A 24,141-nucleotide genomic window follows, 5' to 3' on the forward strand; every position below is an offset into this window, starting at 1 on the left:
TTGACAAAGCCTCACCTTTAAATAGGACCAAATGCTGCCACATGCTGCTAAATGCTGCTTTCCCCTTTTCCTTTTCCCTACATACATTCCAGGCCATCTGAGGATACAGAGTGAGACCCTGTCTCAAAAAACCAAAAAATCCAATGAAAAAAACTAAGGAGGTTAAGAATGAATGGGATGTGACTCAGGTTTGGAATGTGACTGAGGTTTGGGCAGTGAGTGCTACCTAAAGCCACACGGAGTACATGAGTGCCAGGCTAGGGAAGGAGTTCCTCTAAAGCCAGGTTCTGTCTCTGCACACCACCTCAGCAGCATCTAAGGGATTTCTCAGAATTAGGAATTAAAATCCCAATCATTTATCTGTTTGCATGTCATACTTCTGCTTACTTCCAAGGACTGTTTGAATTCTTAAAAATGCCCAAGAAAGAACACTGGAGCTCTTCCGGGAAAATATTATCTGACATAAGTAATCCAATATCTAACAATATCTAGACCTCTTCCCCTATGCAGGCAACATTAAGTGGATTGTGAAAGTACATTGTTCCAACAACTGCTTTTGTTTTAGTGATAGGAGGTGATGAGTTTTCAAAATATAGCTGACTTGTAGACTCAGTGGGAAAGATTTTTTTCCTATGGGAAAGAATGACTCCATTTTTATATTATTTGTATTAAATGTGACAAAAGAAATATAATATGCTTTAGCTCGCTTTAAGAAGGCATGGGAGATTTAATATAAAAGACCTATGTTTTATTAATTTTCTGAAGTTAACGTTTATCATAGCTGTAATTAAAATAAAAAGGCAATCATAGTTTTAAAATTCTATGGTAAAGAAGGGGAACCGAAGTTGTACAAATATTTATGTATGAGTTTCATCTGTATGTGCTCACATTTCTATAATACTTACTGCAATCTAATACCTGCTAAAACTCTGTGACATTAAAGGTTCCCCCACCCCTAGCTTGTTATTTTCAAAGTAAATGTATTCATGAATATAGCCTACAAATGATTAAAACAATACATTTAATTTTTTCAGTTATGTGAAGTTAAGACACTATTGTGAGTGTCCAGAATTCTTCTAAACTGTGTTTAATGAAAACATGGGCCTATCCTAGAGTTTTGACACCTTTAGTAATGTGAATGCTCAAGAATTTCAACAAAAGAAGTGGGAAAACACGTGGGATGATTACAGCTGAGACCTTTAAGGGCCAAACTTATTGATAGTAGGCCATTTCTGATTATAGTCTATTACATTTGCAGTTGGCCATACCTAAGAGGTTTGGAGAGATGGTTTAGCTAAGTACTGTAGAGGAAGAGGGCCCCCTCTGGTGGACAGTAGCTACCTTTGTCAAATTTGATTTCACAGAACCCTGGATCTTCATTTCATGCTTTGTCCACAACTGTGAAGTTAGTACTTTAGAAAACTATGACCCAGATTGTCTGGTAACTGCATCTATTTCGGGTTACAAGAACTTTAGCATGTGCAGTTGTACACATGTGCATACACCTACACCTCATTTCTTATGCCTTGTTAAAGACTCAGCCTAATGGGAACTCTGCAATATGAGTTCCCGTTCATAAAAAGAAACAAGAGGGTAAATTGACGTCACTGTGTAGACCTTTGTCCCCACAGATGGGAAGTCCTTTGGCATGGGCTGTGGAATTTTGGAACATCTCCAGATGAAAGTGTGTTTGGAAGTCCAGGAAGTTGGACTTCAGGGTTCACAGTTCTAACTACGGCATTATCTTTCCCCTCAACATCTGCTCATAGTGCCACCTTTAAATGTTGAACAGTTTCCTGACCAACTAAGTTTAAAACGTAACATAAAACAAAGCTTGAATTCAGATTGTGACATGAATGAAAAAGACCCTGGCTTTAATATATGAACAAGTCAGTCCTTCTAATACCTGACAAAATTTACCATAAATACAGATATTTGAGTTTTGACACAGGCTTTTACATTATCTACAGGGTAACTTAGATTTTTGTAACCCAGCAAGAGTCTTAAGATGTATTGCAAAAGAGCAGAACTCAGTGACGATGATGTGAGGTTATAAGGGGGCATTTCTGAGTATGAGAGAGGTTGCCATTGTTTGTCATTTTTCTCTCACTGATTGAGAACAAATTATGCTGTATACCCCAGATGTGTTGAAAGTTAGATTAGCCTCTGCTTGGGCTGTAACCCACGAAACACGAGCTTGAATGATAACCTCACTTCCAGCTTGGTTGTGAGATGTTCCCATACACAATTCCCCCTTTGTTGTCCTGGCACTGTTGAGAGCCTAGTCAGGGGTGGAAAGAGTGGAAACCTGTGAAAATCTATGTGGAGGTTTGCTTGTGGGTCTGCAATGTCCACTTAAGACTATTTGTAAACAAAAGGAAACATTTGTAAGGTTATCTGATTCTTGGTGATTATTATAGCAGCTGGAAATATTTAGTGACATATAGAATTCTGCCAAGGTTAGCATGCCAGTGACATGGTTAAGATATGTGGGCCTTACTTAGCAGGGGGGGTGGCTGGCAATGAGAAAGGAAGTATCTCAAGCTTGACATCCACCTAGATATCCACCACAAAACTCGAAGTTATTATACATTGGAAAGTGGCTATGTGGTTTGTGATTTCCTATTTCAGAAATAAATGGTAGATTGGCTATTAATACACAGTGTTAATTTATAATATTTACTCTTAGCCAGTCACTGAAAATAAAAGACGACGAGCAAAGCAAGAATAGTCTGTATTCCAAAAGCACATTAACAACAAACCAACAAAAAACCACAGAAAAATGTTAGCAATCAAAGAACCAAAAGGTTAAGAAGAAGGCCACAAATAACTTGACCTAAGAATTTAAAATGCCCAAGAGTTTCATACACATGTGTCATATACGGGTATCATTCATCCTCCCTCTCACTGACCCGCCCTTGGCTCCCTCTGACTGTTTTGCATTTTTTTGTCCAAATAGTCTTTCTCCTGCTATGGCATATATATTTCTTTATCCTCTTTTATTCCTTTACCCATCTCTTAATATGTCTCTTTCTTCTTTATCATAATCCCCTTCCTAATTCATGACACATACATACATATCCACACATGCATAACATAAAACTAAGAAATAATAAGGATTCTAGCAAAATTTCTCTGTTGTTGAGCTTTGCATCATCTTGTGGAATTACAAACATCTTTTGGAGGAAAGTGACTTGAAAAGCCTTCTGGTCAACCTACTCTTCTGCTATTGCTATAGAAAATAATCAATCAAAAGGAGTTATCAGAAAGACTAGACATCTTTCCACTCTTACTTCTCACATTTGCATACATGCATCTTGGATACAGTTCTTAACCTACCTTCAGTTTAGTTTTCTTACCTGAAAAATGATGCCATTATTTCATAGGGCTTGTAATATACTCAGGGCAGCGCTTAACACATAGGAAACATTCAATAAAAGTTAGCTACTCCAACAAAATAAATATTACATCTGAGGATAGATTTTTATCCTTCAACAAATGTTCCAGTAACTTGTAGTAATTTTGCAATGATTTGGAGTTCATCTATTGGTAAGTCAATGTTCCAGGCTGAACTTGTTATATATTAAAACAGTACAAATTTACAGAGAATGGATCAATAAAAAAGTGATATTTAAGTAATTCTATATACTTTATAGCAGGGCTTTCTGATATGACCTCATAGGAAGCACAAAGATCTTCCTTCCATGCAAAATAAAATATCTAAATGATAGAAACATGGCAAAAACCTCTAGGCCAGAAAACACAATTAAGATGGCAGTTTTAGCAAGGAGAAGACTCAAAGGCTGAGAAATATTTTAAGGCCATTTTAGAAGTTAGGATTTTAAATGTCATCCCTTCATATCAAAGTAGGTCTTGTTTTCCTCCTTCCCTCTAAATCGGTCAATTACTAAGGATGCTGGAATGTAGGGCTGTTTTAACATCTGGAAAGTTAGATAACAAAATCATGTTTATGTCACGAGTTTGTGATATCATGATATTAAGGAACCCTTAGAGTCAAATATCTACCTTTAGTATATTCCAAAAATGTTTGGGTATATATCTAACAAAACAAGGTGATGTGATGTTTTTGTAAAATAAAATAGAACAATAACAGAGATAGTGGCTACCTATTGATTATCTGAGCCTATTTATAAAGAATTCTTACTGTTTGGGGGATAACAGACATTATTTAGAAGTTTTTGAAAATGATTAACCTGCTGTATTTCCAGACACTTAGGTTGGGACAGGAGAACCGTGGAGTGTTCAGTGTTATCCTGAGATACACAGCAGGTTTCAGGCCAGCTTTGTCCTAGCACCTTGTCACAGAACATAAAACAAACAAAAGGAAATTGTTACAGGAAGGACTTCTCGAGTTCCAGTGTTCAATGTTTGGTGATGGATGATGAAATATAATTTAGGCTAAAATACTTTTATACATAGAGATGTTAATATCAAAACTGAGAAGGACGTTAATGTGATGGGTGGTTGTATGTTTTTACTGAGCCATGTAGTACTCACAAATCTTGGGAAACACTGTGTGAAGATGCTTTTTAGATTGTATATATACTCAAATCTGTAAGTAGAGTGAAGCAGCTTATACTGTCTCCTGTGAGCAAACTTCATCCAGTCAAGTAAATGGTTGATATGAAAAGGCACACCCTCCTCTTACTTGAGTACTTATAAACTCAGACCGAAACACTAACTATTCTTGGGACTGGAGTCTGTTCATCTTCAGGTAAGAATAACCCATTCCTTCTCCTGGGCATCACCAGATATCTGGCTCATCCTGTAGATTGGCAATAATTACATGGATCACCTCCTAATAACCACTCTGTTTCATATTGAGTCCATTTCTTAGTGAGACAGGGTTCATGCAGATGTAATTCTCATGACACAACATGCTGCTATAACAAATAATGACACATTAGGGGGATGATTTTGGAGCAGATTAATATGTAGATGCTAGGAAGAGTTTAAGATTCACACTTAAAAAATCCTGAGTAGCTCTGAAGAGCTGGTTGGTAGGAGTTACATATGTGAGAGACACTGTGGAAAAAGTTCTAGCTGGAAACAAAAATGCCATTGGAAATTGAAAGTAAAAAAATTCCTGCTGTAAACTGAAAAGGGGGTTGCTCGAAGTGTAGTCTGATGTTTTGTAGAAGCTAAAGCCTGTTAGCAACGACACTGGATATTTACCAGAGGTTTATTTTCAGGACAGTATTGGGCATAAGGGTTAACTTCCTTACTATGAGTAGTAAAATATGAGGTGAATGGAAGGAATTGTAAACTAGAAAGCAATAAAAGCTTGAAGATAAGAAGATGTTCAGTCTAACCTTATCCTAAAACAAGGAAGCTTGTAAATGAAATGCCAAGGGTATTACTGGAAATTGCCCAGATGAAAGTTACCCACCACGAAGCTAGCTAATGAGTCAAGAAACTAGGGATAGAGGCCACTTTCGAGGATGCACAGATGGGATGAAGGAAGATGTAGTTGGGCTGTAATTCTACAGAACATACCATTCTACCATAGGGCTGTTTGACTGTGAGTGTAAATATGCAGGTAAATCCCAAACAAAATTTCACCTCACCAAACCCCTAGGCTGCCTTCAGTTCATTTGTCGACAGTGGGCCCTGCTTCCTGTTTTCAGTAACCCAGAGTACCCATGCTAAGGGCCTCTTTCAAGCACTATTTATTAGTGAAGCCATAGCAAAATGTTCTTACAGGTTCTTTGGCCAAAGCTAATAAGCTAGAGCTACCACTGAGGGATGGAGGGAACAGTAGTTTCAGTGGGATGAGACTCCAGACCAAGAGAGATATTCTCAACCCTAAAACACAATGAAATTTGTTTTGCTAAGGTTTTATGTTAACTTGAATGCCTACCCTGTGTTTTGCTTGTATCTCTATTGTAATCTGGAGTCACATGTTTTTTTGTCCAGTGTCATAGGCTCATTGCTATGTAAGAACCCTAGGAAAAAAATCAGTTTTCCTTATAGATGAATAAACTTTCATTGTGTACATATTAACAAACAAACAAAGAATCATAGGAGAGAACAAGATGAGTCATAGCTTAAGTCTTACTGGAGGGGGCTTAGATTTTTCAGTGAGACTTTGGACTTAGGACTGAGGCTGAACTGAGTTAAAGCTCTTGGTTCTGTTGTTCTGGGCTGAAGGAGGTTCATGTATGTGGATAATATATACAGTTTATAGAGAAGCTGAACATCATGGGAGAGATTGTTTTTTTTTTTTTTTTTTTTTTTTTTTTTTTTTTTTTTTTTTCTTAAATTGATATATTGAAGCCCTAAACTCTAAGGTATTTTGGGAGATTCTTTACAAGGGTGGTAGTGAAGGCTATGTCACTATAAAAAGAGGAAAAGATGCCAGATACATTCTCCCATCTCTTTCTCTCTGTTATTTCATTCCCTTTTCTGTCTCCCAAAGCTTTGCCCCTCCTCTTTTCATCTTTTTCATACCTCCCACAAAAGAGTCTACAATGCAAAAGTGATTGTCTGCATTCATGTTCATGAGAATTGTTCATGGTTTAATATATGTTTATTTTCCAGGTTCCTCAGCAATACAGGCCCCTCACATGGTTGTATATGCTACCTTTACACCACTCTACTTGTTTGAAAACAAGATATTTACATTAGAGAAGATGGTAAGAATTTAAAACCAAAGATACATATCTTTATGTGTGATGGTGGGGAGGGGCATATTCCTTGGCTTAGACTAAAGAGCTGGAACACCCCAAACTGTCTCGGTTGTTCCTAGCACTATCTAATTATATAAAGGTAAAATATGATTATATTTTATTTTAAAATATTACTCTATTATATACAAAGATAAAAGATAAAGATGAAGGAACTACACACATTTCAGTGAAACTTGTGTACATTATTATTAATAATTGCTTTTCAGAAACTCGGCTGCGCGTTTATTTTATTGTATACAATTTTTAAAAAAGATTTATTAATTTTATGTATGTGGACACACTGCCTCTTTCTTCAGACGTACCAGAAGAGGGCACTCCATCTCATTACAGATGGTTGTGAGCCACCATGTGGTTGCTGGGAATTGAACTCAGGACCTCAGGAAGAACAGCCAGTGCTCTTAACCACTGAGGCATCTCTGTAGTACCATATATTCTTGAAGTTAGATGATCTATATAAGTTTGCACTCAGTTTGGAAATCAACTGCCTTGGCCTTCTTGCATTGTAAAGTAATGCAGAATAAATACTTTCTGCTTTTAAACAATGCATTTAATCAATAACAGAAAATTTAGTAAATGCCATTGGCTAAAGGCAATACAATTCAATTATGCATAATATAAACATTTAGGCCTAGGTATTGTACACATGTTGGTGTGAATTCTTTGGTTTCTTTACTATACACATATTGTGTATTGTGCTCTATACTTTTGCTCAAAGTAGAATTCTATTTTACATTTTATTTGGAGATTTATTAACAGTATATTAATGTTTTTCCATGGCATTACTTTTTAATTAACATGTTTAGTGATTACATGATATGCATGGAATTCCACAATTTTGAGCCTTTCTTTGGTTCTGAAGGCAAAGGCAAATGCTCTCCTTTCATAATGATAAAATCTACCTATCCAGCTTATTTAGACCAGTGTAATGTATCGAGGGCTTGTGCAATCCTAGCCCCATGTGAGGTCTTTACACCCATAGCACCTTACCACTGGGATTCTCCATGCTCTATAGTTGATATTAACATAGCAATATTTTTAAAGTAGTGTATGGATAAAGGGTACACTGATACAATTTCACATTATATCCATTTTGTTAGAGTTGAATTTTGAAACTTTAATGAGCAGTAGCTTGAAGAGTAAATATTCTCGTAGGGTCACATTGTCACATGTGTTACTCTCATCTTTTGTTAGCTTCAACACTTAATACCACCATTCCAGAAACCATTATTACTGGCAAAAGCCCACCACACAACAGCAGTGACATTAAAAAAATGATAGGACACACCCATTAGCATACCCAATGGGAACAGAAGCAGTCTCTGTTACTTTTAATCTAAAGTTAAATAGGAATAGCAGTGGTTGAATATCAAGCTCAGAAATTTTCATGGTGTCTGGAAATCTACAGCTCCGAACAATTCAAGTCTACCCAAATCTTTCCTCAGGCCTAGCTTCCTGTTAACTTTAGGGTTGCCCTCCTCTTTCCTGATGTTCTTTATACTCTCTGTGTGTCAGGACATCTCAGATGCTCTAGATGGTAACAATTCAATGTCTGGACTACTAAAGAACATCAACCATGTTTTGTGGCTCCTTTCCAGAAAATACTCAAACTGCTTATTAAAGCATAACATTTACTATACATCAACTCATATATATAATACATATATGCTAATCAATATGGTCTGGTTATACTGTATAGAGGTGATTATTACAATCCAAGTTCTTTACCACAAATCCCAGAGAAGAGGAAAACAGCAAATAGCAAACTATTATAACAGAAAGTATATAAGGTACCTAGATAAATTGTTGGAGTAATGGTAGAAATAAATACCTATTAGACTGAGGGGGAACCAACCAGTCAGTGTTACAGGGGAGACAGGACACAACCATAAAACTCTTTCTTTAGTGAGCAGCAAGGGAGGCCTTTCTAAAGGAAGCTTTTTAAGCTGAGGTATAAGAAGTTATGTGAGTAAATAACAGAAAAATTGTATTCAAAGCAGAGAGAAGTTTATCTTAGAAATTCTGGGGGAAAGGGGATCACATATTCCCCATGTTCAGGAAACTAACAGGTTGAGTTATACTTAGGATAGAATAGAGAATAGAGTATTTTAATCATAAATCTATAAGAAATAATTTCTCTATTGAAATTTTATAAAATGGAATGTTTCACTAAACCTACAGCCCCAAAGAGTGTTAAAGTCAACACTTGCAATTAACAGCTTGCATTTACTTAAGAAGCAATGGAGAGACTACAGAACAATAGAGCAAATTATCATAAACTACCCTATGTGATCTAGTCCCCTTCCTCTCAGGCATTATAAACAGCTCAGGTTGTACATGAAGCAACTGCTCCCACCTGCCAACTCTGGACCCATGTTTTAGTTTAAAATAGAATTGGGGGACAAGTAAATGGGTCTTAGAAAATGAAATTTCTAACTTAGGTGTTTTGCGTGAATCATTCAACAGACATTAAATACCTATTTAATCTTAAGGATGCCATTTGAAATCTCTCTTTAACCCTAACTCCTGTCTAGGGAATTCAGAGACCCTTACAATCAAAATTTAAGTGGAATTTGTGGCATTACTTGATACACAAACATTGAATATTAAAAAATAAAATATGAGAAACTGTCATTTTAAAATCTGTTACAGTAAATCAGACCAGCTCTTTGATAGATTAGTAGTGGTGGGATGGAATTAATACCTTGCTTTTCTTTTCTCTTTTTTTCTAATCTTTTTACTGGATATTTTATGTATTTACATTTTAAAATGTTATCCTCTTCTCTCCCTCTCCTATCCCCTCTACTCCCCCTCCTCTAGCTTCCATGAAGATGCTCCCACTCCCAACCACCTACTCCTACCTCATAGCCCTGGCACTCCCCAACACTGGGGAAATGAACCTTCACAGGACCAAAGTTCCTCCTCCTATTGATGCCAGACAATGCAGTCCTCTGCTATATATGTGTCTGGAGTCATGGGTCTCTCCATGTGTATCCATTGGTTGCTGGGAACTCTGGGGGCGTGATTTGTTGATATTATTGTTTTTCTCATAGGGTTGCAGACCCTTTCAGCTCCTTCAGTTCTTTCTTTAGATTCTCCATTAGAGTCCCTGTGCTCAGTCAGATGGTTAGCTGCAAGCATCCTCATCTGTATCAGTATGGCTCTAGCAGAGCCTCTGAGGAGACATCCATATCAGGTTCTTGTCAGCAAGCACTTCTTGGCATCAGCAATAGTGACTGGGTTTGGTGGCTGTATATGGGATGGATTCCCAGGTGAGGCAGTCTCTGGATGACCTTTTCTTCAGTTCTTGCTCTAATCTTTGGCCCCGTATTTTCTCCCATGTAGTATTTTGTTCTCCCTTCTAAGAAGGAGTGAAGCATCACATTTTAGTCTTCCTTCTTTTTAAGCTTCATATGGTCTGTGAATTTTTTCTTGGGTATTCCAAGATTTTGGGCTAGTATGTGCTTATTAGTGAGTGCATATAATGTATGTTCTTTTGTGACTGGGTTACCTTACTCTGGATGATATTTTTTAGTTCCATCCACTTGTCTAAGAACTTCATGAAGTCATTGGTTTTAATAGCTAAGTAGTACTCCATTGTGTATAAGTACCATGTTTTCTGTATCCGTGCCTCTGTTGAAGGACATCTGGGTTCTTTCCAGCTTTTGGCCATTATAAATAAGGCTGCTATGAACATGGCAGAGCATGTGCCCTTGTTATATGTTGGAGTGTCTTTTGAGTATATGCTTAGGAGTGATGTAGCTGGGTCCTCAGGTAGTACTATGTCCAGTTTTCTGAGGAACTTGCAGACTGATTTCCAGAGTGGTTGTACCAGCTTACATTTGCTTTGCTTTTCAATCATCACTTTATATTCTAAAGTTCCAAAAAGAAATTTGTTTTAAATTACAATATTGATTGTTATTATGAGAGAGAGAGAAGAGAGAGAGAGAGAGAGAGAGAGAGAGAGAGAGAGAGAGAGAGAGAGAGAAAGAGAGAGCAGAGAGGGCACACAGAGAAAGTGCACAGAGGAAGATAATGTAGATAGGTGTGTGTGTCTCAAAATTATCTTTTGTAAAATGTCTAGAATTTATTCTGCTTGTATTGCTTTGACTGTGGCTTCATTTCAGAATGTATTAATGTGTAACCCTTGTAGTAATGTTATTTTGAGGCATCTTCTATTGAATGACCTTAAATTCTCCCCTAAGTTTCTAGGATTACTCTCAAGGGGTGGCTTGCTTTCATTGAGACTTTTTATACCTAACAGAATAAATGTTGTAGGGATACTTACATTTTTAGATGGTCTAGAGAAATATTTGTTTTTAAGTCACTTTATCAATTGCAAAAATTTCTGATTCTTTTTTAGTAAATTAGTAAGAGTCTGTAAGGAAAAAAAAAGATGAAATGCAGTTTCTCTCTTAGACTACTTTTAAAATCCAGAGTATCACTTTTCTCTTAAATTTAAGTTAATTAATATCTGTATCACTATTATAGAAATCAATTATGTGAAATCCTTAGGAAGAAAATAGTCCCTGGAGGATGGCTTCTGTGTAGTTGGTATTTTGTTATTTTCCTTTAAACGTTAAAGCGATCTGTGGTAGAGAGATCTCTCTCTCTCTCCTGTCTCTTTCCATAACATATTTCATGCAGCAATTAGGGAGGAACGTTCTTTTTGAAATAATGGTCTGACTTCTCCCCAGTTGCTTCACGCAGAATGTTTGACTATGAGACATATATTGGGGCAGCTTCTGTCCCCACTCTCAATGTCCCCATTGTCTCTGGTGATGGATCTTCCTAAGGAAAACCCATCGATACAAGATTACAGTTTACTATAGATAAGGCCATTCTTGCCACCTCACAAGTCCTGGACACATTTAAAACATTTTTAAAATGTTAACTAACAATTGCTACTGAGTTTTTGTTTTTAATCTTTATATGATCAGAACTTGTTTTACAGCTTCAACATAGAAAAACGCTGCCTGCAGATTTTATATTCTCATTGGAAGTTCAGCTCTAGAATGGCCTATTTTCTTCCTTTGAAATAAGTAAACAGGGTCTCAGGCAAACTTAAAGATGCAAAGAAATAGAAACAGTACTGTCATCCTTATTAAGGAGTTAGGAGCATGGTGTTTCCCCCTTTTCTCTATTGGCAAAAGTGTTGGTATTAAATACAAGAGGCAATGAAAGATTTCAAATCCTCTTTCCCTGTCTTAGGCGGATTCTGCGGAGAAACTTCGGGAATACGGTCTTTCTCACACATGTAGCCATCCTGTGCTGGTGACCAGAAGTAGGTCTTGTCCCCTTGTGGCACCCCCCAAACCTCCTCCCTTACCTGCCTGGAAACTCATTCGCCAAAAAAAGGAAACAGTGATAACTGATGAAGCTCAAGGTATGTCCCATGTTGCCACACATGACTGACATCCCCTGGGGGCTTACCAGTCTCCTCTGCCGATGATTGGATGTGTTGAGGTAAACCAGGCAGTCCTGCACCTAACGCTGCCTGACTCTTCTGTCCGAATAATGTATTTAAAAATAAGGAAGTATGTGTCCCATACTTATACTTACATGTCCTATACTTATATAATATGGGTTCAAAGTGTCAGTGGCTTTCTCTAGGGCTTATTATATATTTCTCTTTCTTCTTTCTGTTGGGTTTAATATGTAAAATAAAAACTGAGAATAACAAGGAGAGACTTTCATTCAGAAGAATAATGCAGAATGATAGAGGAATTTTCTACCTGTCGGAGCCTCATTTGTTTTTTTGTTCAACTTCAGGCTTCGCTGTGGTGACCTGTGTTGCACTTCCTTTTCACTGGGAATTTCTTCCTTTTAAACGTAACACTCAGACATTAGCACAGTCCTCGCTCAGTACACTGTTCCCTTGTTTTATATGTTATTTATGTTTCTGCTTCTACTAGGCTCTCCCTGGACCAGTTGACACTCCTCTGCCTGCCCTAAGTGGCTGTCTGAGGAGGTTAATTGATGGACACTATTTTTTCTTTTAAAGGAAAGATTTATATGAAAAGTCAACTTTGCAGCAAATGCAAAGACTTGTGAGACTTCACCGTTTCATATCATTGTCTCATGCACAGCTATAAAAAAAATAACCCTATTTCATATCATTGTCTCATGTACAGCTATAAAAAAAAATAACCCTATTTCATACCATTGTTTCATGCACAGCTATAAAAAAATAACCCTGGCTCTAGACAGAAGAATGATTTGTAAACTGTTTCAATTAACTGCAATGTCCTTGTTCACTCTTGTCTACCTGTACTGAAATCCCTGAGTACCGTGCACTAACTGGAACTTCCTGAGAATCTGAAGGATTCTCGAAGTATACGTCACACTTGCCAACTTTTCAGATGCTGTTCCGAAGAAGCCTGAACAGTTCCTTGAGATTTCAAGCCCATTTTTGAATTATAGAATGACTCCATTTACAATTCCAACAAAAACGTAAGTATGTGACCTTCTCACTGGTGCCTCTTCTTAACTTGGCATTGTGATGTATGTAGTTTAAAAAAAAATCATACTTAGTGGGAAGAATGTTTGAAGGATGTGGAAGCTAAATACATATGTATATTCATACAACTATTAAAGGAATGTCTTACTACCACAATTATATCATCTCATTTATTATCAAATACTTTGGTTTACATTTTTATGCATGAGTATTAGAGAGTAAACATTTCCTATTCCTCCAAAATAGAATGAGAAACTTCTAGCCTGTGGGTAGCTGGTTTGTAAGGAATGATTTTTTTAAGGTGGAATTGAGTTAAATGGTGCTGTGATCTGTTAACATCTGTCTGTGGGGGAGATCCCATGAGCTTTTGGCCTTATTGATAACTGACAGAGCCCATGCCTAGCTGAGGAGTGATTGGCAGTTGATGGCTAAGGGGGGAAAGAGTCATATTCCTTTGTATGTGTGCATTCGGTAGCTCTGCCCATGTGGGTGGTCCTAAGGCCATACATTTGGGCATCTATTATTGGATTCAACGGGTCCTCAAAAGGAGGAGGAGGTGGTGATGGTGAATATGAAGGAGGAGGAGAAGGGAAGAAGAAGGGAAGAGGTTATTTGAGGAAATTTTCTAGTTGTAGTTGGAGGAGGAGAGTGAAGATAACTCCATGCATGTGTGGAATTCGAAAAGTTAAAATAAACTTAAGCTGGTGTGTTAGGAAGCAGTACAGCTCACCTCATGAGTGAGAACAGCGCTGGGGAAGGTTAAGGTGACATTTTTTCTGTGTTGGGGAATGTTAATTGGGGGATATTTTTTGAGTGGAGCCACTAAATTTTATCTCCATTTGATATAAATTAGACCGTCAGGTTTTATATACAGTTGGTGGCAGAAGTCAGGATTTGTGTATGGTGGGATGAATTTTCCCCTAAATGAGCCCCTTTTGACCTAGGAGTATCAGTAGACAATCAGAGTGGTATTTATAAAGCAGGTACCTGGACTGCATATGCCCTAAGCTGGGTGGCTTGCAGTGGTTTTGAAGATTTGGGAGAATATTCTGTGAGCAGTAGAGTTCCTTCTTTGGACTGAACACAAGGAATTGGCAGTTGATCTCAGAAGCAGCCCAAGAGGGAAGGAGCTTAATGTGGGGTGTCCTCTTATTCTTGACACCTAGCCTAGAACCCCCCTTTTCAATCACTCCTTACAAAACAGTGGAACACAAAAATAACCCAGCAGCTTTGGAACAGACGTCATTGTTGTCCTATAGCATTTCATTTTATCTGAGACTTTAATATTTTGTTAAGAATGCTCTTGACTCTCCATGTCTTCACCAACATGATCTCGAAAGTCACTTACATATTCCCTACACTTTTGAGTATAGTGCCAAAGTCATCTTTAACAAAATAGCATCTTTAACAGCAATGTAGGCATTTTTATAAAGTTCTTCAAAACTCTTGCAGCCTCTACCTAGTTCCAGAATGGAGTCCATAGTTTTATGTAGTTAGCCTTCTTCTGGGTATCCATTCTATTTGGGGGCAGACTGTGGAAACAAAGTATCATACGCCTGCTGGTTGTTTGGTTTTGTTTGTTTGTTTTATTTTTGTTTTATTACACCGAGAAGTCCCTGACAGCCATATTCATTCTAAATTTCTGACAATATTTTTTAATGATGATGTTTCTTATTTTTCTGATTTTATTGGCTATATTTTATTTACATTTCAAATGTCATCCCCTTTCCAGGATTCCCCTCCATATCCTCTATCCCATCACCCTTCTTCCTGCTTCTATGAGAATGCTCACCCACCCACTCCCTCTTGCCTCTCCCCACCCAGATATCCCCTAGACTGCAGCATCAAGCCTTGGCAGGACCAAGGGCTTCTCCTCCCATTGATGCCCAACAAGGCTACAAGTGCAGCTGGAGTCATGGGTCCATCCATTTGTACTTTTTGGATAGTAGTTTAGTCCCTGGGTATTGTTGTTCTTATGGGGTTGCCTTTAAGATCTCTATGTAATAGGGTCAAAAGTGGATTAATTTCTCAGCTCAAGTTCACTGCCTTGCTCCCATATCCCAGTTTCTGTAAGTTCTTTTACCTTTATTATTTGATTAAGGTGGATTAAATTCTGGTACCCTGAAACAGGCAATCATCACTTTGTAGACCTGCTCCACTATAATATCAGATAGGTCAGTATAAGAGCAATTCCCATGGAGAATTTCATTGAAATTCCATCAGTGTAACAACACAGGTTTGCTCTTTCATGGCTCATGATTTTGCCTCATAGATATGTTTCTGCTACCCTCTAGTGGGAGTTGTATGGAAGTCGAAGAAGTCAAACTACGAAGTCTATATGTTGAGAAGTTATTTTTGTTTTGGTTTTGAGGCAAAATCACCCTATGTATTTTTACCTAACTTATAATTTAATATATTGGCCAGACTGTCTGTAAATTCACAGAGATTTACCTGCCTCTGCTTCCTGCATGCTGGGATAAAAGGCATGTGCCACTGTGCCCAGCTATATTTGTAGAATTTGATTTTTATCTTTGAAACTGTTAAAATTCATGTTACAGAGATACTTCCAGACTATGTCAGTGAGTTCCTGAGGAACTGCCTTGGGTAGGCAGTATGAAAGTCACAATTAGAGACATAAGGGTTTACAGTGCAAAATTAAATTGCCCACACTGAGATTTTCATAGTACATACACTCCGCCAATTCCACTGATGTCGATAATCCAATCTGCTATATTTTGATCATCAACACACACACACATTTAGAACAGTGTCCCAGAGAATAAGAACTTTTACAGCAGTGCATGACTGATGAGGTAGCAGTACAAAAAGTAGTTAATAAGTTATTCAGAAGTAATTTCTAAAAACGTCTCTGTCAAAGAAAAAGAATGAAGTTTTCTTAGTCAGGGCTTCTATTCCTGCACAGACACCATGACCAGGAAGCAAGTTGGGGAGGAAAGGGTTTATTCAGCTTACACTTTCATTTCTCTGCTCATCACCAAAGGAAGTCAGGACTGGAACTCAAGCAGGTCAGGAAGCAGGAGCTGATGCAGAGGCCATGGAGGGATGTTACTTACTGGCTTGCTTCCTGTGGCTTGCTCAGCCTGTTTTCCTATAGAACCCAGGTCTATCAGCCCAGAGATGGCATCACCCACAATGGGCTGGGCCCTCCCCCCTTGATTACTAGTTGAGAAAATGCCTTACGGCTGGATCTCATGGAAGCATTTCCTCAACTAAGGCTCCTTTCTCTGTGATAACTCCAGCTTGTGTCAAGTTGACACAAAACTAGCCAGTACAATTGACCCCTTGTCAACTTGACCCACAAACATAATACTATTAAGCCTCAACCCTTACTTTCTTATTCATCCCTGAGATCTAAATAACCTTAAGAGTCCCAAGTCTTTACAAATTCTTAATATTAAAATTGCAATCCCTTTAAAACATCCAGTCTCTTTTAAAACTCAATGTCTTCTTATAATTCAAAGTCTCTTAACTGTGGGCTCCACTAAAATACTTTCTTCCTTAAAGAGGGTAAATTATCAAGGCATAGTCACAATCAAAAGCAAAATCAGACTCTAACTGTCCAATATCTGAGAATCCACTTACGAACCTCTGGGCTCCTCCAAGGGCTTGAGTCACTTCTCCAGCTCTGCCCTTTGTAGCACACACCTTGTCTTCTAGGCTCCAGCTGCCTGTTCTCCACTGCTGCTGCTGTTCTTGGTGGTCATCTCATGGTACTGGTATCTCCAAAACACTACTGTCAGTCCTGGGGCACTAATTGCAACTGAGGCTGCACCTTCACCAATGGCCTTCCATGGCCTCTCACAGTGCCGAGCCTCAGCTGCTCTCCATTACCCATTTATTTCTTCAAAACCAATATCACCTGGGTGACTCTTACACATTGCCAAGTCTAGCCACAGCATGAGGTACAACCTTGGCTATCTCTGGAACACAGCCTCTTTGTGTGCTCAGGAATCACATCCCAGAAAATTTCACCTCAGTAATGCTGGTCTCTTCTTAATCACCCCTAATTTCTTAGCTCTAGCTAACCAGCATCAATAGTCACAGTAATGCAAAGGTTTTGCTTTAGTAGTTCTGGTATCTTCTTCATCACAGCTAATTCTTCAGCTCCAACTGACCAAAACCACAGAATCTTCACAATCAAAAACAGCAACAGCCCTGATAATAGTCTAATCTTCCCTCTGAAATTTCACAAGCCAGGCCTCCATCTTCTGCACTGTTCTCAACATTATCTTACAAGCTCCTACAGAACATTCCACAGAGCTCTTAACATTGTAATGGCTCTTCTGGTTCAAAGTTCCAAAGTCCTTCCACAGTCCTTCCCAAAACATGGTCAGGTTGTCACAGGAATGCCCCACTATGATGGTGCCAATTTGTCTTAGTCAGGGTTTCTATTCCTGCGCAAATCATCATGACCAAGAAGCAAGTTTGGAAGGAAAGGGTTTATTCAGCTTACATTTCCATATTGCTGTTCATCACCAAAAGGAAGTCAGGACTGAAACTCAAGAAGGTCAGGAAGCAGGAGCTGATGCAGAGGCCATGGAGGGATGTCACTTACTGGCTTGCTTTTCTTGGCTTGCTCAGCTTGCTTTTTTTTAAAGATTTATTTATTTATTATATATATAAGTACACTGTAGCTGTCTTCAGACACACACCCACAGAGGGTATCAGATCTTATTACAGATGGTTGTGTGCCACCATGTAGTTGCTGGGATTTGAACTCAGGACCTCTGGAAGAGCAGTCAGTGCTCTTAATCACTGAGCCATCTCTCCAGTCCCCTCAGATTGCTTTTTTATAGAACCCAGGTCTACCATCCACAATGGGCTGGGCCCTCCCCCCTGGTCACTAGTTGAGAAAATGCCTTACAGCTGGATCTCATGGAGGCATTTCCTCAACTGAGGTTCCTTTCTCTGTGATGACTCCAGCTTGTGTCAAGTTGACACAAAACCAGCCAGTACAGAAGTAAACAGAATCAAACCTCTTTTGTTGTTGTTGACAAAATTAAGCTTATTCATTGATCACAGTTAGTCAGAAATTACAGTAACAGAAGTTTTGTGGGATTTTTTTTCACTAGGCATTTTGTACAATCTGTCATTAAGAAAGGAATGCCGCTGGGACCCAGTCTTCCTCCCCTTGTGGAAAATGATTTAGCTGCAAATACCAGCCAAGCAGAGATGAGCTTAGTGAACGGAAACCCATCTCAGGTACCCACCGGCTCAAGCCTGGACCATAGGAGACTTATCTTCATTTGTGAGCTATCTTCTATCTGCAATGTGCATACACACCACATCTCAGAAGAATGAAGAACTTCGTTAAAGTCTACATCTCATGCATCTCAAGTATCTGTGGCTGTCTAGAAAGTGGCATTTCCTTCCGTTGTACAAGTCAACCATGTCCTCTCTGGCTGGCATTGCCTATAAGGCAGTAAAGAAACTGCATACATTTCAAACGTGGGCAATTATGGGTGTGCTTATAATTGTTCCTTTTCACTTTGCAGGGTAATATTGCATTGCAGATCATACCTGGAAAAGGTAAGTTAATAATCCTCTCATGTTTTTGCTCTTTCATGGAGATCAAAGCACACAGAATTCTTGCTTCTAGACAGACTTAGTTCTCCAGTCTCAGACTCTTCTCAGCATTTCCTGTGATTTACTAATTCTTATCTATGCCATTCTAGGAACATGTGACAATTTTATAGGCTAAATTCAAATGAAAATAGAAATGAAGGAGGATGTGATTAAGGGTCTGTGAAAAAGTCCATATGATTATCTTATTTTGATATTTTATGTAAGACAGGGTCTTGCTAAGTCACTCAGACTGATATACAACTCATTAAAGTCCACGTTAGTCTCAAAGTTTTAATCCTCAAGGTTTCTGGGTTTGCAGGCAAATGCCCACAAGCTCATGCCATTTGATGCATGCATGCTGTGCTCAAAATACCAAAAACCATTGTCAGTCTTTGCTAGTAACTAAGACTTAGAATGCAAACCCAAAAGAAATGTCACATATATGTCTCTTTAAGATTCTACATGTGCTTTGTGAGAAAGCTTGAGAAATATAAGTTGTAGTTACATAGCCACTGAGAGGAATGATTAAAGGGCTGACTAAACACACCAGGGCAATAGACCTATCATATATTCATGGTGTCCTCCGCACCCTGGACTTTTTTTTTTTTTTTTTTAGAAGATCATCTCTGTAGAAGGTTTTAAGCACATGGGCTAACTGGTTTCTGTTATAACATGAAGCTATCTAAAGAACCTGTTCCTCACTTACCAAAGTGATTTTTAAGTTTCCTGAACTATAAAAATCCAAGTGTGAGAACCATGTCTTTACAGACTTTAGGGCTGCGTACAAGTGATTATTATTTATGTCTTCTCATAAATATGACTTGAATTTAAAATGTTCCCTACCATTCATTTTTCATATGTTAGCAGCCTGTCGCTTAGCAGTGTGAGCTACGCCTGATGTATGTGCCTTCTCCCCTCCCCAGATGAACTGTCAGAGCCCACATTGGGTGAAGCCCACCAACTTGAGGCTATTAGTTTAGAAAGGGACTTGATTAGTCTGACTACAGCGACACTGGACAAGTCACAGGAAGAGTTGGCGATAAACGAAAGTCTTTCCAAAGAAATATGGCTAGACTTTGAAGACTTCTGTGTGTGCTTCCAGTAAGTATTGAAGTACCATTCATCTGACTAGATGTTGCTGGGTCGACTCCAAGCTCGTGTACCATACAGGCTCACTGCTGGGTCAGTTTCTGTGTTTTTATTTATTGGTGTTATGATCTATCAATTCTCATTAAAAAGAGGAGAGCAAATATCAGCTGGGAGTTAGCGTCACATAAATATGTTTTCTTTTTATTGATAATGGTCTTCTCGCATACCGGACATCCAGACCACAGTTTCCTTCCCTTCACTCCTCTCTGCTCCCTGCAACTTGTATTTCCTAATATCCACCTCCCTTCCACTTCCTCTTCAGAAAAGAGCAAGCCTCCAAGAGATGACAGCCAAACGGGACAAAACCAGATATGTTAAGACAAAGCAAAAGTCCTCGTTTTGAGACTGGGCAAGGCAACCCAATAGAGGGGAAAGAGTGCCAAGGGTAGGCAAAAGAGCTGAGGAGGGCACAGCTGCTCTCATAGTTAGGAGCCCAAACAAACCACCAAGCTGACAGCATTATATATACATAGAGGACTTGGTGCAGACCCATGCAGACCTTGTGTTTACCTTTTCAGTCTCTGTGAGTCCATATGAACCCTCCTTGGCTGACTCAGTGAACCATGTTTTCCTAGTGTTCTCCATCCCTTCTTACCCCCAGCCCCCTTTTCCATGGGGGTTCCGCATCTCCAAGGGGAAAGCCCCACTGGAGACCTGTTTACTTTCCCCATGATGTGGGGCTGTGAGTCTCTGTACCCTTTTCTACCTGCTGTTGGGAGAAAATAACAGATGTGCTGAATATCTATCCACAGAGCACACGAGTGGCCAAACCCCAGTCTAGTCCCTTCTCAAATGCTTCTTCATTAAAATGATTTTTCCCAATGAGATCATTTTGTCCTGTTATAACAACAAATGCCACAGCTCTTTAAAAGGTTTTCTGCCCATAATTTGGGTCTAAGAAACTAAACATATAGTACTAGTTTTGTATGTAATGGCAATAACTGGTTATAAATGTTTTCTTTTCAGCCATATATATGTTTTCCACAAGCCAAATTCTTATTGTCTCAATTTTCAAAAATCAGAATTCAAGGTAAGTGCATTAGGCTTTTTATTTTATGCATGGCGTTCGTGTAGAATCACCTTACTAAAGATACTTTAGTATGTCTCAAGCATTTCTCAGTCTCCTATCCAGTCATAATTGAAACAACAGTTTCCTGGCTTTTTAGTTCACCCCTTGAACAGACCACAAGACATGGTTTACAAGTTTACAGTCCCGAAAGTCCCTCACCCGCACATTTGGGATATAATTAAGATAATGTATGAAGGATACATGGAAGAATACCTATTAATAAATCATGATATATGTTGGCTGCAATTTATTAAATACAGTTCAGTGCTTTAAAATATGTGCATATACAGTAACACTGTCAACTATTCTTTCTTCTGATGTTATTTTTATAAAGTGATGCTCATCACCATTTTTATTTTTTTGTAAAATGTCAATTTAGTAAATTTAGGTGCCATGCCTATGTGACTTTTTCATTCCCCTGAATGCTTATGACATACATGGCTGTGGGGGAAGTGCTATACTTTTAGACACTGGAGCTCAAAGCTTCCCATGTAGCCTGAGAGGAAGGATTGACTGTGGTCTGGAGGCTGATCTTTGGTCACTGAACCTGACAACTTAGCACAGAGCCAGTGGCCACAGCACAGCTCACAGACATGCTCAATGTAAGGATGGGTTAGAAACGTTTGAAAGTCTTTCATGGATGGCTTTGGGGATAACCAGCACCCCAACTTCTAAACCTTTAAAAATGAGCCCCCCTGCAGAGACTCCTCCTCATACACATGTTGGGCTGAGAGACCTAAGGTTTTTCACACTCAAGTAGTGAGTATTTCAAGCAATTGTCTATAACACTAGTATGGTGCACCTTAAAGGAAACAGGATATAAATGGATGGGTGGTTACTGATAGAAAATATTGGAGAGGGCAGTAATATAGAAAGTCATATGCCATGCCAGACATTTCCAGCGATCATTTTATAGTTTGTTGAATAACAAGGTTTCCTTTTTCACAGTGTGGCTAGAGGTCCCTCATTTCTATATTGATTGGCTGTTTGCATATCGTGGTAAAGTAGCCCTGCTGTACACACTTCTCAATCAGAATGACAATTAGATGTGTTGAATATACTTACTTTATGCCATCATCCAAAATTATACTAAAGGACCACTGGGCTACAAAGCACTTACAAGGCAATATTCAGGAGTGCGGTGTTAGGGTCAAGCTTGAGTTTCAACCCTGCTTTGCTCCCTACAAATGGTGCCTTTGGCAACTTACTCATCCCGCTTTGTATTTTCTTGGTAATTAGGAATACTCATAGTTCCCTACAGAATGCACCGAAACCCTAACCACATAGCCGCATATGACTGTCTTTCAAACAACTCTGGTCTGACCAATCACTTCACTATATGTTCAAAACAAAACTCCACCCAGGATGGACACCAGCAAGCCATCCATAAAATGCCTAGATGCATCCCCAGTAGGCAATCTCCTTTTGCTACCCGGCTCAGCCTGGGTCTCCTTTCCCGTCTGAAGCCGACTCTACACTCAGCCTGCTCACCTTCTCACCACGTTAGTTCTGGAATTTGCAGCTCTCCTGTTTTCATTCATGGAGAAGCCCGTGGACTGGCGGGATGAATGGACCGCTAAGCTTGATGCCTGCTCTGATTTCTTGCAGTTTGTGGAAGAGCGTGTGCCCTACTATCTCTTTGTGGACAGCCTGAAGCCTATCGAACTACTGGTTTGCTTTTCTGCTTTGGTGCGCTGGGGGGAATCTGGAGGTAAGAGGGTTCTGAGAGTAGGATCGTCTGGATGTCCAGAGCGCAGGTGGGCTCAGGAACAAGTAACGATAACATTAGTTCAAGATAAAGGTGAAGAACCCGAGTTACCCAGGACTGCCCTGCCATTGCCTTCTTGCTCTTGCTTCTTCCACACTGTGATGACCCTAATTTTTTCTTGGTCACAGTCTCTTGTTCACCTCTTTGGCACACTTAGACTTACCTTTCTTTTTATCTCTGCAGGTCATCATCCTTGTTTTCTTTGGTACTTGATTGGATGATGGTTAGAAGTGGTCCTTTCCTTTCAACCCTTTCAGGTTCCTTTGTGACTTGTGGAGCCATTTCCTCCAAGGTTGTACACTGGAGGCCTGCTCCCTAGTGGGGGTGATGTTGTTAGTGAGATCTTTATGTGGTAGAGCCTTGTGGGGAACATCTAAGTTTTAGGAAGAGCTTCACATAGATTGTGGCAATGCTGGTCTCAGACTGAATCTGATTTAATGAGAGCAGGTTGTTCCATGTGGAATCTCTGTATATGCTTGATCCCATGTGCATACAGACAGTTCCCATTGCTAACCTGGAATTCAGTACAGTTCCCTCAGAGTTCTAGACTCTGGACTAAATAAACCCCTTTTCTTTCTTTTTCCATTGCCTTCCCCTGATAGGTGTCCTGGTGCTTAGCTAACCTCTGCCTAATTTTTGGCTGCAATAGAGCATCTGGATATGCCTGGGAAAGGAAAAATCCCTCCTGGACAGCTTAGTCTGAGGAGCACTGGCGTCAGCAGCCCCTCAGCAGGCAATCCCTAGTGTGGTCCTTTCTCCATTCTCATTCTTACAAGTGACTACTTCAAACCTTGAAATCTCCTTTTTTTTTTTTTTTTGAGTCTCTGCTCTTACTGCTGTTCCTTTCCATTGAAAGCCATTCTACTGAATGTAGGGAGAAATCTCTGGCCTCATCTTCCCACACAAACTCCAGGAAGCCCTAATCTACCCTGCCTCTTACATGCTAGGCAGACTTTCCTGCCTTATGCAAGGTCTCCTGATGTGCACATAATCGTTGTGTGATCCTTTGGCCTATTTTATTAAAGCATATCTTTACCTCGGGTTAACTATGTCACATTAACATTGCTCAATAAACATGTTTCAAATACTCAATAATTGAGGATTCTGGAAACATTAATGGTAAGGACTTTTCTGATTCAACATGGATATCAAATTGTGAAGTTTCCCTGCACTGTTCTCCTTTTCCCAACTTTCTCATCCTAATTTTTCTGCCAGAGGAGATGATTAGGAAGGGGAAACTGTACAGGGAGGTACAGCCAGATGCCAAGGTAGGCACCATTTCCCAAACTTACGTGGCAGCTTCCGGCATTTCCACAAAGTTTTTAGAATATCTTCAGCTCCTGATTCACCTTCATAATTACGTACGGTATTACAGAACAGAAAGAGTCCAAGTGGAGGCCAG

General features: G+C 39.2%; 1 protein-coding gene across 1 annotated transcript in view; it reads left to right on the forward strand.

Moving 5' to 3' along the window:
- The window catches only part of ADGB (androglobin), a gene marked incomplete at both ends in the record, with an annotated part of 113,720 nt that overhangs the window by 37,146 nt on the left and 52,433 nt on the right, over positions 1 to 24,141 (forward strand). The window contains 8 exons of the mRNA XM_080941730.1: positions 6,562 to 6,656; positions 11,919 to 12,093; positions 13,070 to 13,160; positions 18,261 to 18,390; positions 18,684 to 18,717; positions 19,677 to 19,854; positions 20,869 to 20,932; positions 22,580 to 22,682. Coding sequence (XP_080797856.1) covers positions 6,562 to 6,656; positions 11,919 to 12,093; positions 13,070 to 13,160; positions 18,261 to 18,390; positions 18,684 to 18,717; positions 19,677 to 19,854; positions 20,869 to 20,932; positions 22,580 to 22,682 — 870 coding nt within the window. The remainder of the gene's footprint in view (positions 1 to 6,561; positions 6,657 to 11,918; positions 12,094 to 13,069; positions 13,161 to 18,260; positions 18,391 to 18,683; positions 18,718 to 19,676; positions 19,855 to 20,868; positions 20,933 to 22,579; positions 22,683 to 24,141) is intronic.

Source organism: Micromys minutus (genome assembly GCF_963924665.1).
Source record: "Micromys minutus genome assembly, chromosome: 30".
Taxonomy (NCBI): Eukaryota; Metazoa; Chordata; class Mammalia; order Rodentia; family Muridae; genus Micromys; species Micromys minutus.